At 32.1% G+C, this 20,651-nt stretch overlaps 2 protein-coding genes across 2 annotated transcripts in view; both read left to right on the forward strand.

Moving 5' to 3' along the window:
• The window catches only part of LOC129807399 (uncharacterized), a 51,484-nt gene extending 39,090 nt beyond the window's left edge, over positions 1–12,394 (forward strand). The window contains exons 3-9 of the mRNA XM_055856635.1: positions 254–538; positions 5,042–5,517; positions 7,678–7,862; positions 8,291–8,486; positions 8,548–8,760; positions 10,737–10,967; positions 11,038–12,394. Coding sequence (XP_055712610.1) covers positions 254–538; positions 5,042–5,517; positions 7,678–7,862; positions 8,291–8,486; positions 8,548–8,760; positions 10,737–10,967; positions 11,038–11,186 — 1,735 coding nt within the window. The 3' untranslated portion in view covers positions 11,187–12,394. The remainder of the gene's footprint in view (positions 1–253; positions 539–5,041; positions 5,518–7,677; positions 7,863–8,290; positions 8,487–8,547; positions 8,761–10,736; positions 10,968–11,037) is intronic.
• A 992-nt stretch (positions 12,395–13,386) lies between these two features.
• On the forward strand, positions 13,387–17,799 carry LOC129807403 (uncharacterized). The gene is made up of 4 exons (XM_055856650.1): positions 13,387–13,616; positions 13,678–13,890; positions 16,901–17,131; positions 17,201–17,799. The coding sequence occupies exons 2-4, from the start codon at positions 13,746–13,748 to the stop codon at positions 17,347–17,349; spliced, it is 525 nt and encodes a 174-aa protein (XP_055712625.1). The 5' UTR covers positions 13,387–13,616; positions 13,678–13,745; the 3' UTR covers positions 17,350–17,799.
• Positions 17,800–20,651: the final 2,852 nt, after the last annotated feature.

A 20,651-nucleotide genomic window follows, 5' to 3' on the forward strand; every position in this document is an offset into this window, starting at 1 on the left:
CTATATAAAATTTAATAATAAAAACTTGGAAAATACTTCAATGAAAATGAATGAAATTTCGAAGTCTCTGCAAGCATGATGAATGGCATTACTTTCAATTTCAGTCTTCATGCAACAGTTCATCCTCGCATCTTCTAATTGTTGTAAATGACTCACTGTCGTTTTCTAGCGCATTCAACCTTGCCATGGTCTTTTTTATTGCAACGTTAATTGCACTTTTATGTTTTGATTGGGTTCTTTTTTGACTTTACAGTGCGTGCCAGGTGTGCACACCAAATGCAACCAACACTGTGTGGAGTCATTGCCAATGTGTCTTGGCAGATGGGGTCGAGCGTGGTATCTTAACGGCTAACCGGATGATACCCGGTCCCAGTATTCAAGTCTGTGAAAATGACAAAGTCGTGGTGGATGTTGAGAATCATATGGAGGGTATGGAGGTCACGATTCACTGGCACGGAATCTGGCAGAGAGGCTCCCAATATTACGATGGAGTGCCATTTGTTACCCAGTGCCCCATTCAGCAAGGAAATACTTTTAGGTGAGTATTTACATGTTAAGCAGTTCAAAAGACAATGAAAATGCTCGTCATACTATTTTTGCGAAATTACAAAATTTTTACTTGAAGACACAGAAGCCACATTACCTCAATTACCTCCTAAATGCTTCAAGTCCAACACTAATAACATAATTTCCTTCGAAAAGTGTTACGATTGCGAAATCCTGCCAAGATCTAGGGACCATTAGCAAATGTATTAATTTTTTGCGAAGGTTGTTGTTTTTTCAATACATTGTAATGACTTTTTAAGTTTTTAGATTAAGTTGCATCAACTATAAATTCAAAATTTTAATAATTGCATGGGAAGTTGAATTTATGGCGTTGGGAAGAGCATGGTATTCAAGTTTGACTTATTAAAAGTACATCAAGTCTTTCGTAAAACGGATCGTGTAATGCCATTGAAAGAACTTATTTTAACAACATTTTATTTCATAAAAAATCCCTATATTTTACTACTAAAAGGGTTTAAAACAAATGGTTTGAATTAGTAAAAGATAGAATATATATGTGAAAATTTTGAATGAAATTTTACAATATTCGCAAATATTGGCTAACATTTTAATTCAAAGGATAGAGGTTAAGAAAGATTAAATATTTTCTTGACATACACCGTCAAATATTAAAAACACTTCAAATATTACAATCACATTTCAATTTTTTTTAAAAAATACTTTAAAAAATGTTGAAAGATTCACATGACACCATTGATATTTCACATATCGTTTTTAAAGTTATTTATATTAAAATTTCTTTTATTTATATTACAAAGAAAATGTTATCTTAAAATACGTCTATAAAAAAACGTTAAAATTAGTCTATAAAAAGGGCTAATATTCAGGCAGAGCAAAAAAGATAGTAAAATCATAATAAAAATTACGAAAATCAAGTTTAATCATAAACACCATGGTTACTAAAATATTTTATGGGAATTAATAATTTACATCTGAGTGATTGCGATATTAATGCTTAAGAAGTGATAATACGCAATTGATCAGTAAAAAGTGTTTTAAAAAAATGATTAGTATAATAAAAAGTTTTGTACATAAACACTGTTAGATGAAATTGAAACCAACATTACGAATGATTTTTTTATCTTATTTTCAAGTGATTGTAATTTGTACTTATTTTTTTTATTGATTATTATTATTATTAGTCATTATTTTATAATATTGTGTTCCTAGCAATAAATTTTACGATAAAAAACATTTGCGATCAGTGGAAGACTTTATTTTGATCAGTAAAAGATGAAAAATTGCTTAGGAATGGCCTTTAAATATTTTAATTAATATTTGAGATTAACCATGTTATTTTTGCTAATAGTTTTCACAATTTTCATGCATTGAAAATATATTATTTTACATTTGAAATTTGATAGACAATTGAAAAAAAGCTAATTAGTAAAAATTAGCAATCTACTGCCAAATATTAGATGAGATTATATATTCTGTCACTAGAAGAGGTATTTTTCAGACATTTTAAGGTAATAATTATCCTGAAAGTAATGTTAAACCTGTTACGTTTTCTGATAGATTTTAGGTTAGATTCATTTAAAGCCCCAGTCACTTAAAGATCAAGAAACGGGGTGAAATTTAAATATTTCAAGTGATTAAATATACACAGAAATTATAAAATATTTTGTAAAAATATTTTTTACAAAATTTTACTAACATTTTGTAAAAATATTTTTTACAAAATTTTACTAATATTTTGTAAAAATACTTTTTACAAAATATATTGTAAAAATATGTTTTACCGTAAATGTTTGTGAATTTCTATGGGCGAGTTATGAAATGCTCGTAAATCGTATAACCCACAAACAAGTTCGTAAAAGTTTGTACTTTTTTCACAAACATTGTTCGTAACATGGTCACTTGACGAGCATTTTTTGTACTTTTACAAACATTTGTTCGTAAATGTTCGTGTACACACAAACAATGTTCATAAAATTTTGTCATTTGTTCGTAAATTTTTGTTTACCTGACGCACATTTTATGAACATTTACAAACAAATGACAAAATTTTACGAATATTTTTTGTGTGTTTACGAACATTTACGAACAATGTTTGTGAAAAAATACAAAAATTTACGAACTTGTTTGTGGGCTATATGATTTACGAACATATCTTAAGTCCTCCATAGGAATTCACAAACATTTACGAACATTTTTACAAATTTTTTTTCTGTGTAGGGTAATTGTACCAAATTTCGGCATAAATGCATGCAAACACCAATGTCTTAAATTTGAAATGTATTATTTTTAATACAAATTGAACCTTTTTGTTACTTTTTTATAAGGAGTGTTGCTTTGACCTTTGTTATTAGTTTACAGTCTTTCTATTAAAAATAAAATAAATAAAAAATAAAAATCTATTAAAACTATCTATTATCTATTAAAAATAAAATGAATAAAAATATAAACATAGCTTTGCGTAATATTTCGGCCACCTTAATTCTTAGTTTCTTGTCCTTCTGGAATTCTTAAAAAAGTCTTTTGACATCATCTCGCTCGTCGAAGTGACATTTTTTGATTTCCTTTTTTGTATTATTTCTTTATTGTATAATCCCTAGATAGAATATGTGAAAACTAAAAATTCATAGAAATTTTAAGAAGAAAAGAAGTGGTCGAATTTGCAAACTGGCCGAAATTTGGTACAGTCATTCTATAACATAACGTATGGCTAATGCCCAACATATTTACAATAACTTTGGTTTTGCAAACATGTTCTGCCTATATAATGCCCAATGAACAAAAGCTTTTATTTTGCAAACATATAGTTTAGACGTTTCAGTAAGAGTCACTAAAAATAATTATCTAGCTCATACTCATAGTTGCTTTCGAGAACATGTTTACAAAACAAAAGTTATTATGCGCCTTAAATGTTTCTATATTAATATTTTTTGAGTTATTTCATAATTTTAATTATTGATAATTATTATATCGTTAGATGGATTAGCATTTGTCTTAACTTCGCCATCACCTCATCAGCACTCCTTCTAACAACATGGAAATACACACAATATACAAGAACTGCTGATGAGGTTATGAGGAAGTTACGACAATTGCTGATCTAACTGACGAGATGTAGGCTTTAAAAGCCAATGTTTTCGAAATCTGACAATAAAGTCTAAAAATTTATTTTTTAATGGAATGCTGAAGTAAAACAACAATTCATTTTTATCTTCGATATGCAGAAGTAATTCTCCTCTCCGCTCTAATTGAATTAGTTAACTAATGATAATTATTAAGAGCGAAAATGATGAAGATAATTTTGAAATCAATATTTCAAGACCTTCTTTTATTTCCTGAAGTATAAAAAATTATTTCAGGCATTTTTTCTTTTCTATTTCTCAAAATTAAAAAAAAAAGTTCGATGGTGATCATAATTTTGAGCCTAATTAGCAATATATTAACTCATTCATTTTTGATGATGATTGAAAGCATTGAAAGGCTCTCCATGCAATTCTTATTTCATGCTAAAAAGAAATTATTACATTTTTCTTAAATTGTGCAATACTCTTTGGCCTGACACGCGAAATTAAATCATTTTTTATGGACAGTTTTGCTAACACGAATCAACAAACCATCAAATGTACTTTCAGAAAACGCTAATAGTAATTCATTTGCTGTGAAAAATGTCTTTCACAAAATGGTTTTATTGTAAAAGACAATGTGCAGCTATATAAAAATATGTCGCTCTGGTATAATCACGCTCGTGCAGATTTAATTTGTCAGATAGAATTGGCTTTTTCGAATGTCTGTTGGTCATTTAATTCAAATCATATCGGCATTAGGTGTGTAAAAAGTAAACTCTAGAGCTCATTAATTTATATGGGACTTTTAATTAAATTATACCGCACAATTTTTCTTTCGCTCATGATTCGAATCTTAAGTTGTTTGTATATCAGGTGTCGAGAAAAAAAAGTTTTAATATAATTCAGGTTTCATTGCATAATTGTTTTTATTCCACCATATCCCCCTTCCTAAAGTAATTATCGGCATAATGTGCCTAGTTTGGACTCAATGGCTTTTCAGATATATTAAACTGTAACATATTGTTGTGCGGTTTGGGATAAAAAAGTGATAAATTTGGGTCATTACATTCAGGACACCAAAGCGTTTTATGCAACTCTCAAAACAGTGTATCTACACCTTCATTTAACACTTTTTTTTTGCTGGTAATCAACATAAAACAAAACATTGGTATCATTAATCTCCAGTGGAGGCGGAAATTGGATTTTTCACCTATGCGAATTTATATAATGAAATAAATGTATCACATGTATCACATAGAGGAAATTATTTTACTTTCTTAGGCTATCAGTCAAGCATTATATATAGACATCTCAAAATTTTCTAATAATAAACGCAAAAATAATCTGTTAAGTAATGCAAAAAGTGTTGATGGAAAAGTTTGTAACACGTTGTATGGCGTTATATATACGTGAAAAGCACTAAATGGTAAATTGCTTTGTTATGATTACAGGTATCAATGGACAGGAAACGCAGGTACACATTTCTGGCACGCCCACACAGGCCTGCAGAAATTGGACGGTGTATATGGCAGCATTATTGTCCGTCAGCCACCATCGCGAGATCCCAATTCACACCTGTATGACTTTGATCTCACAACACATATCATGCTGATCAGTGATTGGCTGCACGAGGACGCTGCTGAGAGGTATCCGGGACGTTTGGCCGTGAACACGGGGCAGGATCCCGAATCCCTACTCATAAACGGCAAAGGCCAATTCCGTGACCCCAATACCGGTTTCATGACAAACACACCTCTGGAAATTTTCACAATTACACCTGGTCGTCGATACAGATTCCGCATGATTAATGCCTTTGCGTCAGTCTGCCCAGCACAAGTCACAATTGAAGGACACGGCCTAACTGTCATATCCACCGACGGAGAACCCGTTCAGCCCGTGCAGGTCAATACGATCATATCTTTCTCAGGTAAGTGCCAATCACTCAATCATCGGAATCATCCCATCAATCGCTCTCACATATTTTCGATATGCTTCATTCATAAAACCACATGGAATGCACAATGTAAACATTCTCTAAGTGAAAAAAAAATTCTTTAAGGCGGACCAATTCACGGATTTACTGAACTTGCACTTGTCACAAGTGATAGTAATCTGTGCGTCAATTGGGAATTTAATTAAAGAGCGGATGAAAAGATTAGTCAGGAAAATCAGCAACTCATTCTTAGAAAGTTGGTAAATTGAAATTATAACTTTTAGTCACAAAGCCATTAAAAGGTATCGTAAATCTATAGGGCAAAGAAGTGACCCTAATATTGTATTATAGGAAGGGATCTTGTAACGATCAGAAGATAACTTTCAAAGATCATTCATTTATATTTTTAAAAAAGAATAATTTTGTCTTGAACTTTAAATGATTTTAGCCTGTTCATATCGGATACTAAACGTAAAAAGCCTTTAACCGCTTTAATCCTTTAAGGACGAATCGGACACCGGTGTTCCATAAATAAAAACTAATTTTTCGGATTATTTTGAGGACAAAATATTGTTTTGTCTCTATGGTTATTTTTCTGTTTGTTTTTGTGGCATCGGTGTACACCTCTCGTCCGAAAAGGGTTGAATGAATGTAGATAGAGCTCCCAGGATTCTCAAACTCTGAAATTTTGATCAAATTAGCCGTCCTTCAATTTATTTTTATTGATCGCAGTTTATGTCCCAGGTTACGGCCTTTTTCAGGAAAGGCATTTAAGATTAAGAGAACAATACTTATTGTTGTTAAAACGATATTTGGTGAGATTCTTAAGAATCTCACCTACTATTTCAACTACGGACGTCCCTTATATCTACAACGAACAGAAATTAACATAGAATCCCCAATGTTCCCCTATATTTTACGAATTAGGTCTGACGATCTCCCTGAACTTTTGTAGAACAATTTTCAATTTTCAATTTTCTTTTACTTATTTTGTGAGCTTCTTCCCTAATTAATCTTGATATTTCAAACAATCAAATTACAAATGCAAATCTTTTGACCAAGGATGATTTGTGTTATTCAAGATTGACCATACCTCAAGTCAAGTTTTTTTTTTAGAATGATCTTTCTCAGCTGAGCAATGCTTTAAGAATGTAAACCTATTATTAAGAAACTAAACGAAAGCAAGTGATTCTACGTACCTTTGTAATTAAGTTTTCAGAATGTTGACGACTTCACAGCTCGCTCTTCAATTAGTTTTAATAATCTTGGTACATTGCAATTACATGCAAATGTTAGTTGGGGATCAAGAAATTATTCAGTAATTGCTAACCGTTTAGCATGGATTTAATAACAATGCAAACAATCTTAGAAAATAGCATCTCGTGACTAAGATTTGCAACGAACTTTTCAGTCAACAGTTGCAGTTTGCAGTTGAACAAAATACAAGGAAATGGCAATCTAGCAATTTGTGAATACTTGTTTATTTAATTACTTAATTGGATAGAAATGCAAGAATTATTGTAAGAATGTCTTTCTTCTGTTATGCTAGAAAATTCTAATTTTATCGGACGTTCCGCAGTTTTTTTTCCATATTAAATTTATATTAAAATTTACCATCTTGTTATATTGAACTAAATTACCCTGATTGAGGCCTGAGGGTAATTTTTAACCGCTGAAAAGATTATGTGGTTAATGAAACAACTTTAAGTGATGTAAAGGAAAGATATTATCCTCCATATTTGGAATGAGGTTAAAATTGCTAGATATATCATGTTGTAAAGTGTATATTGTGATTATGCCGGTTAATTGGACCACATTCAAATCATGAGAAATGATCTTTGAATTACATTTTCAATTAATTTTTCGCACATTGCCAAAGTATGATGAAAAATTTTGGACTAATGTTGCTCGTAAATTGAATATTCTTGCACAATGTCTCACACGGTGAGTGCAAAATGAGCCATTTGGGATTTTTTTCCTCCTGGCAGCAAATATAAGTTAATTGATGAGTGTGATCAAGTTGGGTATATAAAGAATTGATTTGTTGGTGCATTTACAGCACTTGGTTCAGGGCAAACTCTCAAGCACATGACCCTGAGCTGTGACATTTCACGCGCTGCAAATGTACACATGAGTGTGATTTCTCTTTTGCAGGTGAACGGTATGATTTTGTGATAACAGCTGATCAACCTGTGGGAGCCTACTGGATACAGTTGCGAGGTCTTGGGGAGTGTGGTATCAGGAGGGCGCAGCAGCTTGCCATATTGCGCTATGCTCGAGGACCTTATCAGCCCGCCTCACCGGCGCCCACCTACGATGTCGGCATTCCGCAAGGAGTGGTGAGTAACTTGGGGCGATCTGACAGACAATGCACTTTAAAAGTTCCTCCTTGGGTAGTATCACATTGTGTACAGTGTATAGATCTCTGTTCTTCCCACCTCTGTACATACATTACGAGTTTTGTTTTCTTGTTGTTGACCAATCTATTTATCGATATGGAAGCAGGATACTTAAGACATTCTTTTGGTTTCTGGATACTATCTCCATTTCTTTTGGCACTTTTCACAAGATTTTCTCCAAAATCGTATACACAACATCTCAAATCATTCTTCTGTCCTTCCCTCTAAAAAAAAATGTAAAGTAAAACCAATTTTGTTAGATACGTGACACACATCCAAGAGATATAGAAATTGTAGGGATTTGTAGAAAAATTGGGTAAGTTTCGATGGTGAAGAAATTATGGTGTTATTCCCGTATGGAAATACAGGTAATGAACCCACTAGATGCACAATGCAATAGGAGACGTGATGATGCCATTTGTGTCAGTCAACTGAAAAATGCCCTGGAAATTGATCGTGGAATTCTGCAGGAGAAGCCAGATGTGAAAATTTTCCTACCCTTCCGCTTCTACCTCTACAGACCAGAGGAACTCTTCCAGCCCAATACCTACAATAGGTTCTTAGGTAAATTTATTCGATAAAGTTCGATATTTGACGGATCTCATGTGCTATTTGGATTTTGCAGTTGCACCAACTGGAGATCATGTAATTTCGTTGGTTGATGAAATTTCCTATCTCTCTGCTCCTGCACCATTGCTATCTCAGTATGATGACATCAATCCTGAACAATTCTGCAATGGGGACAATCGTCCAGCTAATTGTGGTCCAAATTGCATGTGCACACACAAAATAGACATTCCGCTTAATGCTATTGTTGAAGTTGTCCTTGTTGACGAAGGTGAGTTTTATTTCTTTTATCAATTATATTTAACAACCTAATGAGTTATACCCGGAACAGAGAAATTTGATGTTTTTAATTTGTCAGTACGGGAAAGTACCTAGGGTAAGTGTGCCAAATTTCGGCATAGTTGCTGCAAGCGCAAAAGTATCAAGTTTGAAATGTAATATCTTTAATAGAAATTGATTTTTTTTATTCCGTCTACTTAAGGAGTATTGCTTAAAACCTTGTAGACAGTTTATCGTCTTTATTTACTTTAAAATCATTCTTAATACATTTTAAAATGAATAAAAATGTAGACATAGCTTTGGTACCCTATTTCGACCACCTTCATTCTCATAGTTCCTTGCCCTTCAGGAATTCTTCCAATGTCTTTTTCACGTCATCTCGTTTGTCGAAGCTACATTCTTTTGCATTGTGTTATTCTTTTGCATTGTATAATCTCTAGAGTATGTAAAATTTAAAAATTCATGGAAATTCGAGGAACAAAAAAGGTGGCCGAAATTGCAAGCTGGCCGGAATTTGGCACACTTACCCTATATTTTGCACGATCTCAAGCTTTATAATGACTAAATTTTTGTTATGTTTTTTTAATAAATATGACTCATCGTACCCATATTTTAAAAACTAGGGGAAAGTGTCCTGTTTGTTTTTAATATATTGTAGAGTCACATTTATTCAGAAACATAGGAAAAAATTAGGCATTATGAAGCTAAGGGCCATGCAAAGCATGAGCACTTTCCCCTACATTCCATTCGGCAATACAATGCGTTAATTAGTAGAGAGCTTTTTTTTATGATGCGAGCTTCATGAATCAAATCCCATTAAAGGTAGGAAAAACATGGGAGAATTAGCAAGACAGGCAAGACATTACCAACGAGTTAGACAAAAGAGGTTATAAATGAAGATAAAAGATGTTATAACCCGAAATTTTTCGAAATGGAATATTTGAAAAGCATACCTCTGTAAGCATAGTTTTATCATACTTAGATAAATTTTACCAACATTTTTATAATGATCCTACAGGATACACAATTTTTTGAAGTTGTAGGTTTTATATTAAATGATTTGTAATTCAATGTGAAAATATGGAAATTAATCTATAAGGAGCTAATTCCAAAATAAGCATATACTTTTTCCAGTATTAGGGCAGAATCACATTCACAGTAAAACGCTCACCGTCCCTGTCAAAGCCTCACCGTATTTCGTTAATTTACGAATCTTCATTGCAATTGTTACGCAAATTCTCAATTATCGTATTTTACCTTATCTCATACTCGGTGGCCCTAGGTGAAAATAATATAAGCAAATTGAATAAATAAAACGAAAATACGATAAACGGTGAGCAAAAAAACTGTACGAATGATTTTTCGTACAGTTTTTTTGCTCACCGTTTATCGCATTTTCGTTTTATTTCTTTAATTTTCTTTACATTATTTTCACCTAGTGCCAGCGAGTATGAGATAAGGCAAAACGGTAATTAAGAATTTGCGTAAGAATTGCAATGAAAATGCGTAAATTAACGGCAGTGAGTATTTGACAGTCAATGTTATTCCGTCCTATTAGTAAATTGTATGAGCGGGATAAGATAGGATTTTTGTCCGCCAAATTAAGACAGATGTTTGAACTAAATACTTGGCTCTAAATCTAAATTGTGGTAAATCTAAATGTAATGTGCAGGACACACCGGCTTAAGCCGAGAAACGGCTTATTAAACTACATTTCCATCAGTTTCCCATTAATACGTCTCTCGACTTAAGTTATAAGTCTATCTAGACAGAGCATTACATTAAATGTATTGCTCATTAAGTTTCAGTTAATATAGAAATTTAAGACAGCGCTTAAACCAAATTAACTTACTGTAGAAAAAATTTAATCACATTTTTTCCTTTCATTGATTCAAATTAAGCTGGATTTAATTTTTTCCGGACTTAAGATCTAGATCTGGGAAATGAGCAATATTTTATGTTTTGCAGTTCAACAACCAAATCTGAGCCATCCATTCCATTTGCACGGTTATGCTTTCAATGTAATTGGTATTGGCCGATCACCGGACACAAATGTCAAGAAAATCAATTTGAAGCACGCATTAGATCTGGATCGACGTGGTTTGCTCCATCGCCAGTACAATTTGCCTCCAGCTAAAGATACCATTGCAGTACCCAACAACGGATACGTAGTGTTAAGATTTAGGGCTGACAATCCAGGTGAGTACTTAACACTGAATATTAAATCTAATTGATTTAATTTTGACTGTGACATAAACGTCTTTCGCAGGTTTCTGGTTATTCCACTGTCATTTCTTATTCCATATTGTTATTGGAATGAATCTTATCCTGCAAGTCGGAACACATGCCGACCTTCCACCTGTTCCACCAGGTTTCCCAACATGTGGCGACCACACACCGCCAATTCCTATCAATTAAATCACCTCTAAATTCATTATTTACTGTTTAAATATGTTTAAATTAAGTACATGCATTTCCCCCCCTTTTCAATTGCATTTTACATTGAAACGTTATTTAAAAAAGCATTCTTCAGATATACATCGTACTTCTTAATGAAATTCTCCCTTCTCCCAGGAAATTATGTTCATCAACACCCCACTGACATGATTTTTTTTCAATACAATTTTTTTATCATAATAAATGATAAAAATGGCATTTTTTCACCATAGATTTTTGTTGTTATTAGATAAAGATAATTTATTGAGAATTGTCATTCTCACATTTTTCATTTATAAATGTCATTGTTTTTTAGAAATCGAATTTTCTTTTTATACTTTTCATACAAAAAAAAATCATATAGAATTTTTCGCCATACATTATATGATGTATATAATTTTATTTCATTTAGTTAATAATTTAACATCTATTTTTTTTTTGATAATGTTTGTATGTAAATTTTAGAGTGTCTTCTTTTAGACATTTTTGGTGTTTTCCAGTGAAATGTTATGGATAAATGCATTATTGTATAAAAAAAAATCTATTTTCATCACAAATCATCTCTTGGTGTCTTTCTTCACAAATCAAACTTTGTAAAAAAAAATTAATTTCAGCTAAATTGTAAATAATTGTGAGGAAGTGATTTTCTTAGGCAAAAACGTGCAGTATTTTCAATTTTAGTTCTAATTTAATAAAATGAATTCATCAGTATAAGCACTACTGTAAATATTTTTACAGAAACAAAGCATAAAACATAAAAAACCCAACTAAAAGAAATAATTTATAGATTTCTTTTTTTTTTCGAAAAATCCAGACATTGAACAAGAATCAATCTAGTCTGAGAAGTATCAGAAAAACACACAGATTTTAATATTAATTAAATTTTAATACAAATTTTTTACTACTTGTAAAGGTTACCTACTCATATTGTTCAAATTAGGTAAAAATGGGTTTGACGCAATTACTTGCCAATTTGATGTAATAAGGAAGTTTTCTGCAAAATTTTCATGCCTGACATTATTTTTGTTCATTGGTTTTTCTTATAGAGAGAAAAAAACAATACTCATCAGATGTCTAATGCGCTAAGGATATCATTATTTAAAGAAAATGAATATAGAGTGAAAGTATATTCATGTGAGAAATGTAAATAAATGTGAAAAATAACTAGGTTGTTTTGTAAAATTTACAAATATTTTGAGATTTTTTTTTGGTTTTTTTCTTTTGTTGTTTCTTTCAGTGTGGCTATCTTTTCTATTTTCTTTTTTCTACATATATTGTAAATATTTACATTTTTGTTTGTGTGTTTTGTTATTTATATGCACGTTTTTCATCAGGATTGAATGGTTTGTATATTTTATTGTTTTAATGTTTTCAGTTTTTGATCTAAAGATTTGAGTAAATTTGAGTATGTTTGTTGTTCATCAAGCTCATGCAATTTAATTTGATTAAAGATTTTTCACGACTAGTAGTGGAATATGGAATAAAAATTAATGGTTGAAAATTTTAAAATTCAACATCTTACAATTTAAAACAAAATCGAGGTTTCAAATTTTAACAATATTTTTTTTTAAACTTTCTTAAAAATTCAATGTTTTAATAGATTCGATTTTTTAATATCTTTTGCGATATTTCATTTTTACTATTTTTTGCTGTAGTGAAAAAAATCCAATATTTGTGACATTATAAAACTCTAAAAACGTCATAGAATTTTTTGCAAATGAAAATTACTAAAATTGTTCTGTTTGAAATTTTGAAAAATTGCTCATAAAAGTATCTGAAATTTTCAAGATGAAATGTACCAGGTATGAATGTTTATTCATCAATTTTTAAAAATATCGTATTAAACATTTATTAATATCTTTTTATTCAGTCACCAAATTATCAATTGATTTATTCATCCTTATGTTCATGTATTCAACATACGAGTAATAAATTAATTATAATCATCACCCAAGTGATTAATTGAACAGCATTAGCTGTTTTGAATACATAATTGTTCGATTAATGGAAAACCATTATGATTTTGAGCTTGAATGAATATGCAAATATTCCTTCATTTTCCGTTTCATATTGTAGAATATTTTGGAGAGTGGTTTTTTTTGCATTTTCCCATGTAAAATGTACAAAAAAATCTTTTAGTAGCTGAAATTAAGTACTGGAACTGTATAAACTTTTAAAGGGGTTTTTTTTCAATATTTTATCTGCTTTGCAAATAGGTCTTGAACCCATTGGATGCAGTTTGCAATGTAAAGCGTCCCGATGCTGTTTGCGTGAGCAATCTGAAATATTCCAAGAAGATCGATAAGAGCGTTCTCGCTGAGAGGCCAGATGTTAAGATCTTCCTGCCATTCCGTTTCTACTTCTATCGTCCTGAGGAGCTCTTCCAGCCCAACACCTACAACAGGTTCTTAGGTAAATACTGGTATGATGAGAAGTATCCTGAGAAATTGTCTGAACTCTCGGTTTATTGCAGTGGCACCTGGAGGAGATCATCTCATTTCTCTGATCGACGAGATCTCATACGTGCCTCCACCGGCACCGATGATCTCCCAGATCCACGATATCCCACCGGAGCAGTTCTGCAACGGTGACAATCGCCCACCAGACTGTGATCTGAACTGCCTATGCACCCATATGGTGGATATACCACTGAATGCCATTGTCGAAGTGGTTCTGGTGGACGAAGGTTTGTCGCAACTTCAGCCCATTTATCCGCTCCATGATCTCTTTTGTGGGAGACTTTCAAGTCACGAGACAATTGACTGGATAGTCTCACTCAAGGAAATTTGTCATGTTTTATAACCACCACATTCCCTCACAACAGAATGCTTATTCTATTTCTAAATTGCCAACATGCTATAAAACATTAATTTCGCATATACGGAATTGAATTTTAATAGTCCACTTGGAGTACTAAAAGACTTTGTTGCAAAGGCGTATTGCATATTCTTTCACTTTTAATTTTGTACGGACAATTTGTGACTTTATATCGATCGCCAGTATCTCAGTATAGATAATCCAAAGAGGAAGTACTTTAAAAAATGTTGCTGCCAAAGTCATAAAAGCATAAATAAATTAATTGATTTACAGCCATTTACAGCTCAATAGCTCCCTCACAATACATCAAACACCTCAACGGAGAAATTGGATTAACTTTTGTGGGTTGGATCATCTACAGTAAAAGTCGTGAATTAAGGGAAACTTTTGCAGAAATCTTCCGTTTCCTCATTTAAATCTCTTTGATCATTAAACGCTGGGTACTATGAGATTCCACATAAAATTTATTGTAGTCATTATTGAATTTTATATCCTCTAATTGAACTTTAACTCTTCTGAGTTTTTCATGAAACTCTTCTCTCCATGAAACTATCGGTCGCGCTAAAATAGTATTAAATAGATTATGAAGTTGTAACTTTCAGCGATTTACTTTATCGTATAAAAGCTCTCATTGCATCGAAATGAAAACTATTTTTTCGATTTTCTTAATCGCTTAATTGGCACTTTTGAAAAATACTGTAATTGTCTCTTCTGTAATAATAATAATAATAACAATGGCACAGACCTAAGTTATAACGTTGTTTTAGTAAAATAAGGTAAAGTGCCCTAAAGTCGACCGATTCCACAATTCGGCCGGTAGAGTTATTTATTCAATTTATTTACATTTGCACTAATATTTGGCGTATCATCTAATATTAATAGGTCAATTATTCCGTAAATAAATACGAATCAGTGACAATTTTATAGAAATTCACCATTAAACATTCAAATATTGACCACCGGTCGAGTCGAGGAATCGGTTGACTCGGAGACACTTTACCTTACATTAGCATCCTGTTAAATTTTAAGAAATATCGATTTTATATTGAGGATATTTTAAGTGAATTATTCATAGGTTCAAAACATTTTAAAAGGGGTAACAAAGCGTTCCAAGTTTTGAGGATTCTTTTAGATGCTACACATCAATAGTAGTTTTGCAACATTTACCGTTTACTAATTCACAACCGATTTAAACCAGTTCATTACCGGATCAGACTTGTCATAAATTCCAAGACCTTTCTAACGATATCAAACATGATACCATTCGGTTGAGAAGTACGCTTTCCAGAGCCTTTTTAACCTTTGACCTTGAAAAACCGTTATTAGAAATGATACAACGGTATTTTCGTATGTAGAGAAATGTCCGCCTGGGTAATGTCTAAAATGGGTAATCCTAAAAAAACATGATTTTGGAGGTTAAGGAGAGGTGTGAGGAGAAAATATAATAGTTCAGAGAGGAAAAAAAAATTCCATTGCGTGAAAACTCAGAAAAGCCCCGGGTCATATATGACCCTATTGTCCTCAAGGGAAGTGTACATATCATTTTCAAAATCTATATCATGCACTTTCTAAGAGTTTTTTGCTTGAAGTTGTTAATTTGGCCAAAACCATGGCAAACTGGATTGTCTTGATGAACACTGTACTCCTGGTGTTCAAGGAATCTTCCTGGTAATCCCTTGAACAGTCACTGTCGCAATATTTTGAGTGGTATTTGGCAAAAATAAACTTATCCACATATTTATTCACACACAATAAAATTGCACAGTATGAGACGCTTGCAGAATACTCTAAAATATTGCAAAATATGTTATAATTCATCAGATATAAGATGAAATGTCCAGGAGCAAGATGTCCCACCTGCATTCCACAAAGAAAAATAATGTCCCAACTACATTTCGCTATAGGTTTGGGACGAAAACACTGTTACCCTTGCCGACAATAGGGTCATATATGACCCGGAAAATTCTACACGTTTTTCTGGAAAATAGAGAGTAGTTTATTATATCAAAATATGCAATATACAATCTTTGGATATTCTATTTTATGTTTCTAAAGAACTTTTTGCTGAAAAAAATAAATTAATATAAAAAATTTTGAAAAAGAAAAGTCATTTCACAAAGTTCAAAATTCGTGATTTTTGATCTCAAATATTTTCTTTTCCTGAATATCTGGAGTCTTGAGAAAATTAGCCAAGAATCTTACATTCTTCTATTATGATGTGCACAAACTGATAGATTTCAATTAATGTAAATAGTCAAAAAAATTGTTTTTTCTCCGGGTCATATATGACCCTAATGACGCGAAAGAGTTAAGCGTTTGGCCGCTACCCGTGATAACGGCCAGACGGGGGGACAGGCAGATGCATGGAAAACAAGTGTGACGCCAAAAGAATCGAAACTTCAGATTATTAAAATTCTACCAAAATACGATCCCTTCGATAAGTAAAAATCGTCACGAATATTACGAACAATTCTTATCACTTTTCGATACTGTCGCATCGATAGTAACGTTAAATCTATATTTCTTAGATTAAGTCAATGACGACTTTTTACGCATCGTTAGACCATTTATTGTGACATTCTTAAGAAAATGTGACTGTTGCTAAATATCAATATTAGCTACAAAAAGTACAACTATCGTTTAACTTTTTCAGAATCGACAGTCGATACTATCGAAAATAAGTTATCATGTCACCCCAGCTTAATCCTTGGTAGTTCGAAAAAAATATTACTAACTGAAAACTCCAACATTATGTCCTCCATGCCCCTAAATTGAGTTCATAAATACACTTAGTTTTCTTGCATTAAGAATTTTACCTTAAATTAAGCTGATCTTGGTTTATCTCCAGGTTTAATTGTGTTTTTTTCTTCACTTTTCAGTTCAGCAGACCAATTTGAGCCATCCTTTCCATCTGCACGGTTATGCGTTCCACGTGGTCGGAATGGGTCGATCTCCGGATAGCACCGTGAAAAAGATCAATCTAAAGCATGCCCTCGATCTCGATCGGCGGGGTCTGTTGCACCGAGAATTTAGTCGTCCACCTATGAAAGACACCATTGCAGTACCAAACAATGGTTATGTGGTACTGAGATTCAGAGCAGACAATCCAGGTGATTTCTGCAACATTCTCCATCATCACCCACTCTTCCAGACTAAACATCTATTTTCCTCCTCCGCAGGTTTCTGGCTGTTTCATTGCCATTTCATGTTTCACATCGTCATCGGCATGAATTTGGTGGTCCACGTGGGAACACATGCCGATTTGCCACCCGTCCCGCCCAATTTCCCAAAATGCGGCCACCATTTACCCCCAATTAAATTCCACTGAACAACCATTTCTCATGCCTTTAGGCCAAGAGATCAATCAACAAGAAACAACAACAAAAAAAAGAGTGAAACAACTCATGATTAGTCAATGAATTTGCTGCAATTCTATTTGTCTACGCAGATTGTACAATATCGTTAATTTAATGTTCAACTCTCGAGAAAAACTCTTAATTCATTAATCCAATTTTCACTCATATTATCATTCTACTACATCCTCTCTCCCTCATCCCCATATCGACACAAAAAACGAGGAAGATGACGAAAAAAAATCTAATTACGACACATCGATTAGACGAGATAAAACTGTGTGTAAATAAGAGTAGCTTTAATAGTTAGTGGCAAATGTGATTATGCTATCTAATAATACTACAGTTACAACATTCTAGGATTAGAACTTATTGCGAATGTATATAAATTTATCTGTTGTATTTAATAAAATCCCTGAAACTCTTTTGATTTGTATACTATTCAACGGGTATCATCTTGAATGTTGCATTTTGCCTACTTTTTGGCATTTATACCTACACCAGCATTGGGAACACTTTTTTTTTGTTTTTTTGTTTTAAATGTATACAGTGGCTGGCAAAAGTTTTGGGACATTAATTTATTATCATTTTTTTCATAAACATTTATCGTTCTTGCACTATATATTTTGCACGGCAAAATTTGGCAGAACAAAAACCTCAGAAATGGCAGGAAGTAACAATGAAACAAATTTATAAAATTGTCCAATAAAACTAATTGTAAAACTGAAATAGGTTTTTCTTTTCTACCAATCTTGGCGAATTTATAGAATGCTTAATTTTACTAATTACTAAAGTTTTAAAACTGAAAAAATCAATAAGTATTTTTTAGTGCTTTAATTAATATATTGATGTATTAATTAATTTCGTGTTTTTAGTATGAGGTCTTTTGCAAGAAAATACCAAAGTTGTGAAAATTTCCATTATATTGTGATTATTTAGAAACATCACACAATAGTACACAAAACATGCTGAAATTATACACCATAGAATGTATAAAGGTTTGTATTCTTGTATTCTTTAAATTTTGAAGGTGTTTTTTTTATATTTCGGTATTTAAAATAACCTCTTTAATACAAGAAATGCTGAAAAATGTTCACAGTAAAAATGAATATAACGTTATAAGGAAGTTGGGACAGTTTTGAAATTAGGATTTTTTTAAAAATAAAATTGAGCCTTCATAAATAAGCCCCATAGACAGACCGAGAAGTTAAATTATATTATGATAGCTTAATTCCATTTAAAAATAGGACAAAAATCCTATTTTCAAAGCTGCACCATATTCAAAGATGCCCTTCTACCCTTTAATTCTTGGTTTGCTTTTACACTGAAAATATTGTTATAAGGTTACACAAATATGTTTTTTGTAAAATGTGTCATCTAATGCCCAAAGCACAATAACTTTTGTTTAGTAAACATGTTTTTGACATTTCAATAAGAGTGAGTGAGATCTAGATCTAGTCGTCTGGCTCATTCTCATGCGAAATTTTGAAAACATGTTTACAAACAAAACTTATTGTGCGCTGGTTATAATGACCAGCGCACAATAACTTTTGTTTGTAAACATGTTTTCAAAATTTCCCATGAGAATGAGCGAGACGACTAGATCTAGATCGCACTCACTCTCATTGAAATGTCAAAAACATGTTTACTATACAAAAGTTATTGTGCGTTGAGCATAATGCCCAACGCACAATAACTCTTGTTAGTAAACATGTTTTCAAAATTTTCTATAAATGTAAGCGAGATAACTAGATCTAGATCTCACTCACTCTCATTGAAATATCAAAAACATGTTTACAAACAAAAGGTATTGTGCGCTGGTCATAAAAATGCGTAAAATAAATTTTATGAAATGAAAAACTATGTAATCAGAAGACAAAATCAGTAACTAATTGCACTGTTGTGTTCATTTCATTACACATTTTGTGTAAAACTACACATATTTATAGATAAATTGAGTAGAAATTATATAAAAGTAGTAGTACACAAAAATTACACATTTGTTGTGAATTTATAACGAAAATCATTGTAAAACAGCGAATATTTATTTACTGTGCACATTTTCGGAGATTCTCTTGCGATTTAGGGCCTTTGGACTGGAAGTTTAACCTCTTTCCCAAATTCAAGAAAATTATACAGGTTATAATGATAACGTTTCGGAGTCATATTTCCGACTTCCTCAGGTACGGAAAAATCGGAAAAATGTCACAATTTTATGTTACCACAAACTTGCATTTCAAACGTGTTTAGTAACCCTTCCATTCGCTTTCCCACCAAGAAAAGCGAATGAAAAAGTTACTGAAGATGTTTTTAGTGTAAGTTGTGGTAATAAAAAATTATGACATTTTTTCCCGAATTTTCCGTACCTGAGGAAGGCGGAGATCTGTCTCCGAAACGTTGTTTGAGAGACTAAAGGAGAAGAAAGTATAAAGGTTAGCACCGCGTGTTTAATTTTCCTGAATTCGTTTCACTGACCGAAGAAAACGCTTTAAACTATTTTCCAGACATCCGCAGGGGATAATCAGCAAACTTAATCATAGAATTTAAGCTCGACAAATGCAGAAATACATTTTGTTGCTCTTTTTTGCATTGAAGAGAGTTATGCAAATTTTGTGAATGAATAGAAAGTTTGACATCGTGTCGATTTTGATAAGATTTTTCTTCAAACTCTTTTTCTTAATTTTTGAGTGAGAAATTCCTTTCTTAAACCATATAAATGTGATGTTCGTACAGGTTTAATATAAAGAATTGAAATTCAATGAATGTTAAAATGCATGTCTTCCTGCGTGTACCCGCACTCTCTTTAATAGATTTTTTTTCATTTTCTAAATAATCATCTATTAATCTGTATGGAGCTAATTCCAAGGTATGAACGTTCTGTTTCCAGTATATCTAGTACTTTTGTTTTTTAATGAGTTAAACTATTTTCAGATAAAAGGTTAAGCTATAGCAGTTAAGTTCTCTAATTTCTTAATTAACTGTTTGAATCTTTTTACTTAGAAAAATATATTAAAGCGAATTGATCTACTTGATTTAGAAACTTACTTCAAATACTTATTTTTGGGAAATACAAGATCTTTGGTTGGGAACTGAGTCAAATTTCAGGACTGAAGCGTGTATTACCGAACCTGTGTATCAAATGGCGAATGATATAAAAACATCAGTTCTTTAGCAATAACCTTCGATTCATAAGTTAACAATAGCTAGAAACTCATTTGTTTTGCTTTCACTTTCACCTTCTTCCACTTAAAAAATTTCTTTGACAAATTACTAGTTT

Source organism: Phlebotomus papatasi, chromosome 1 (genome assembly GCF_024763615.1).
Source record: "Phlebotomus papatasi isolate M1 chromosome 1, Ppap_2.1, whole genome shotgun sequence".
NCBI lineage: Eukaryota > Metazoa > Arthropoda > Insecta > Diptera > Psychodidae > Phlebotomus > Phlebotomus papatasi.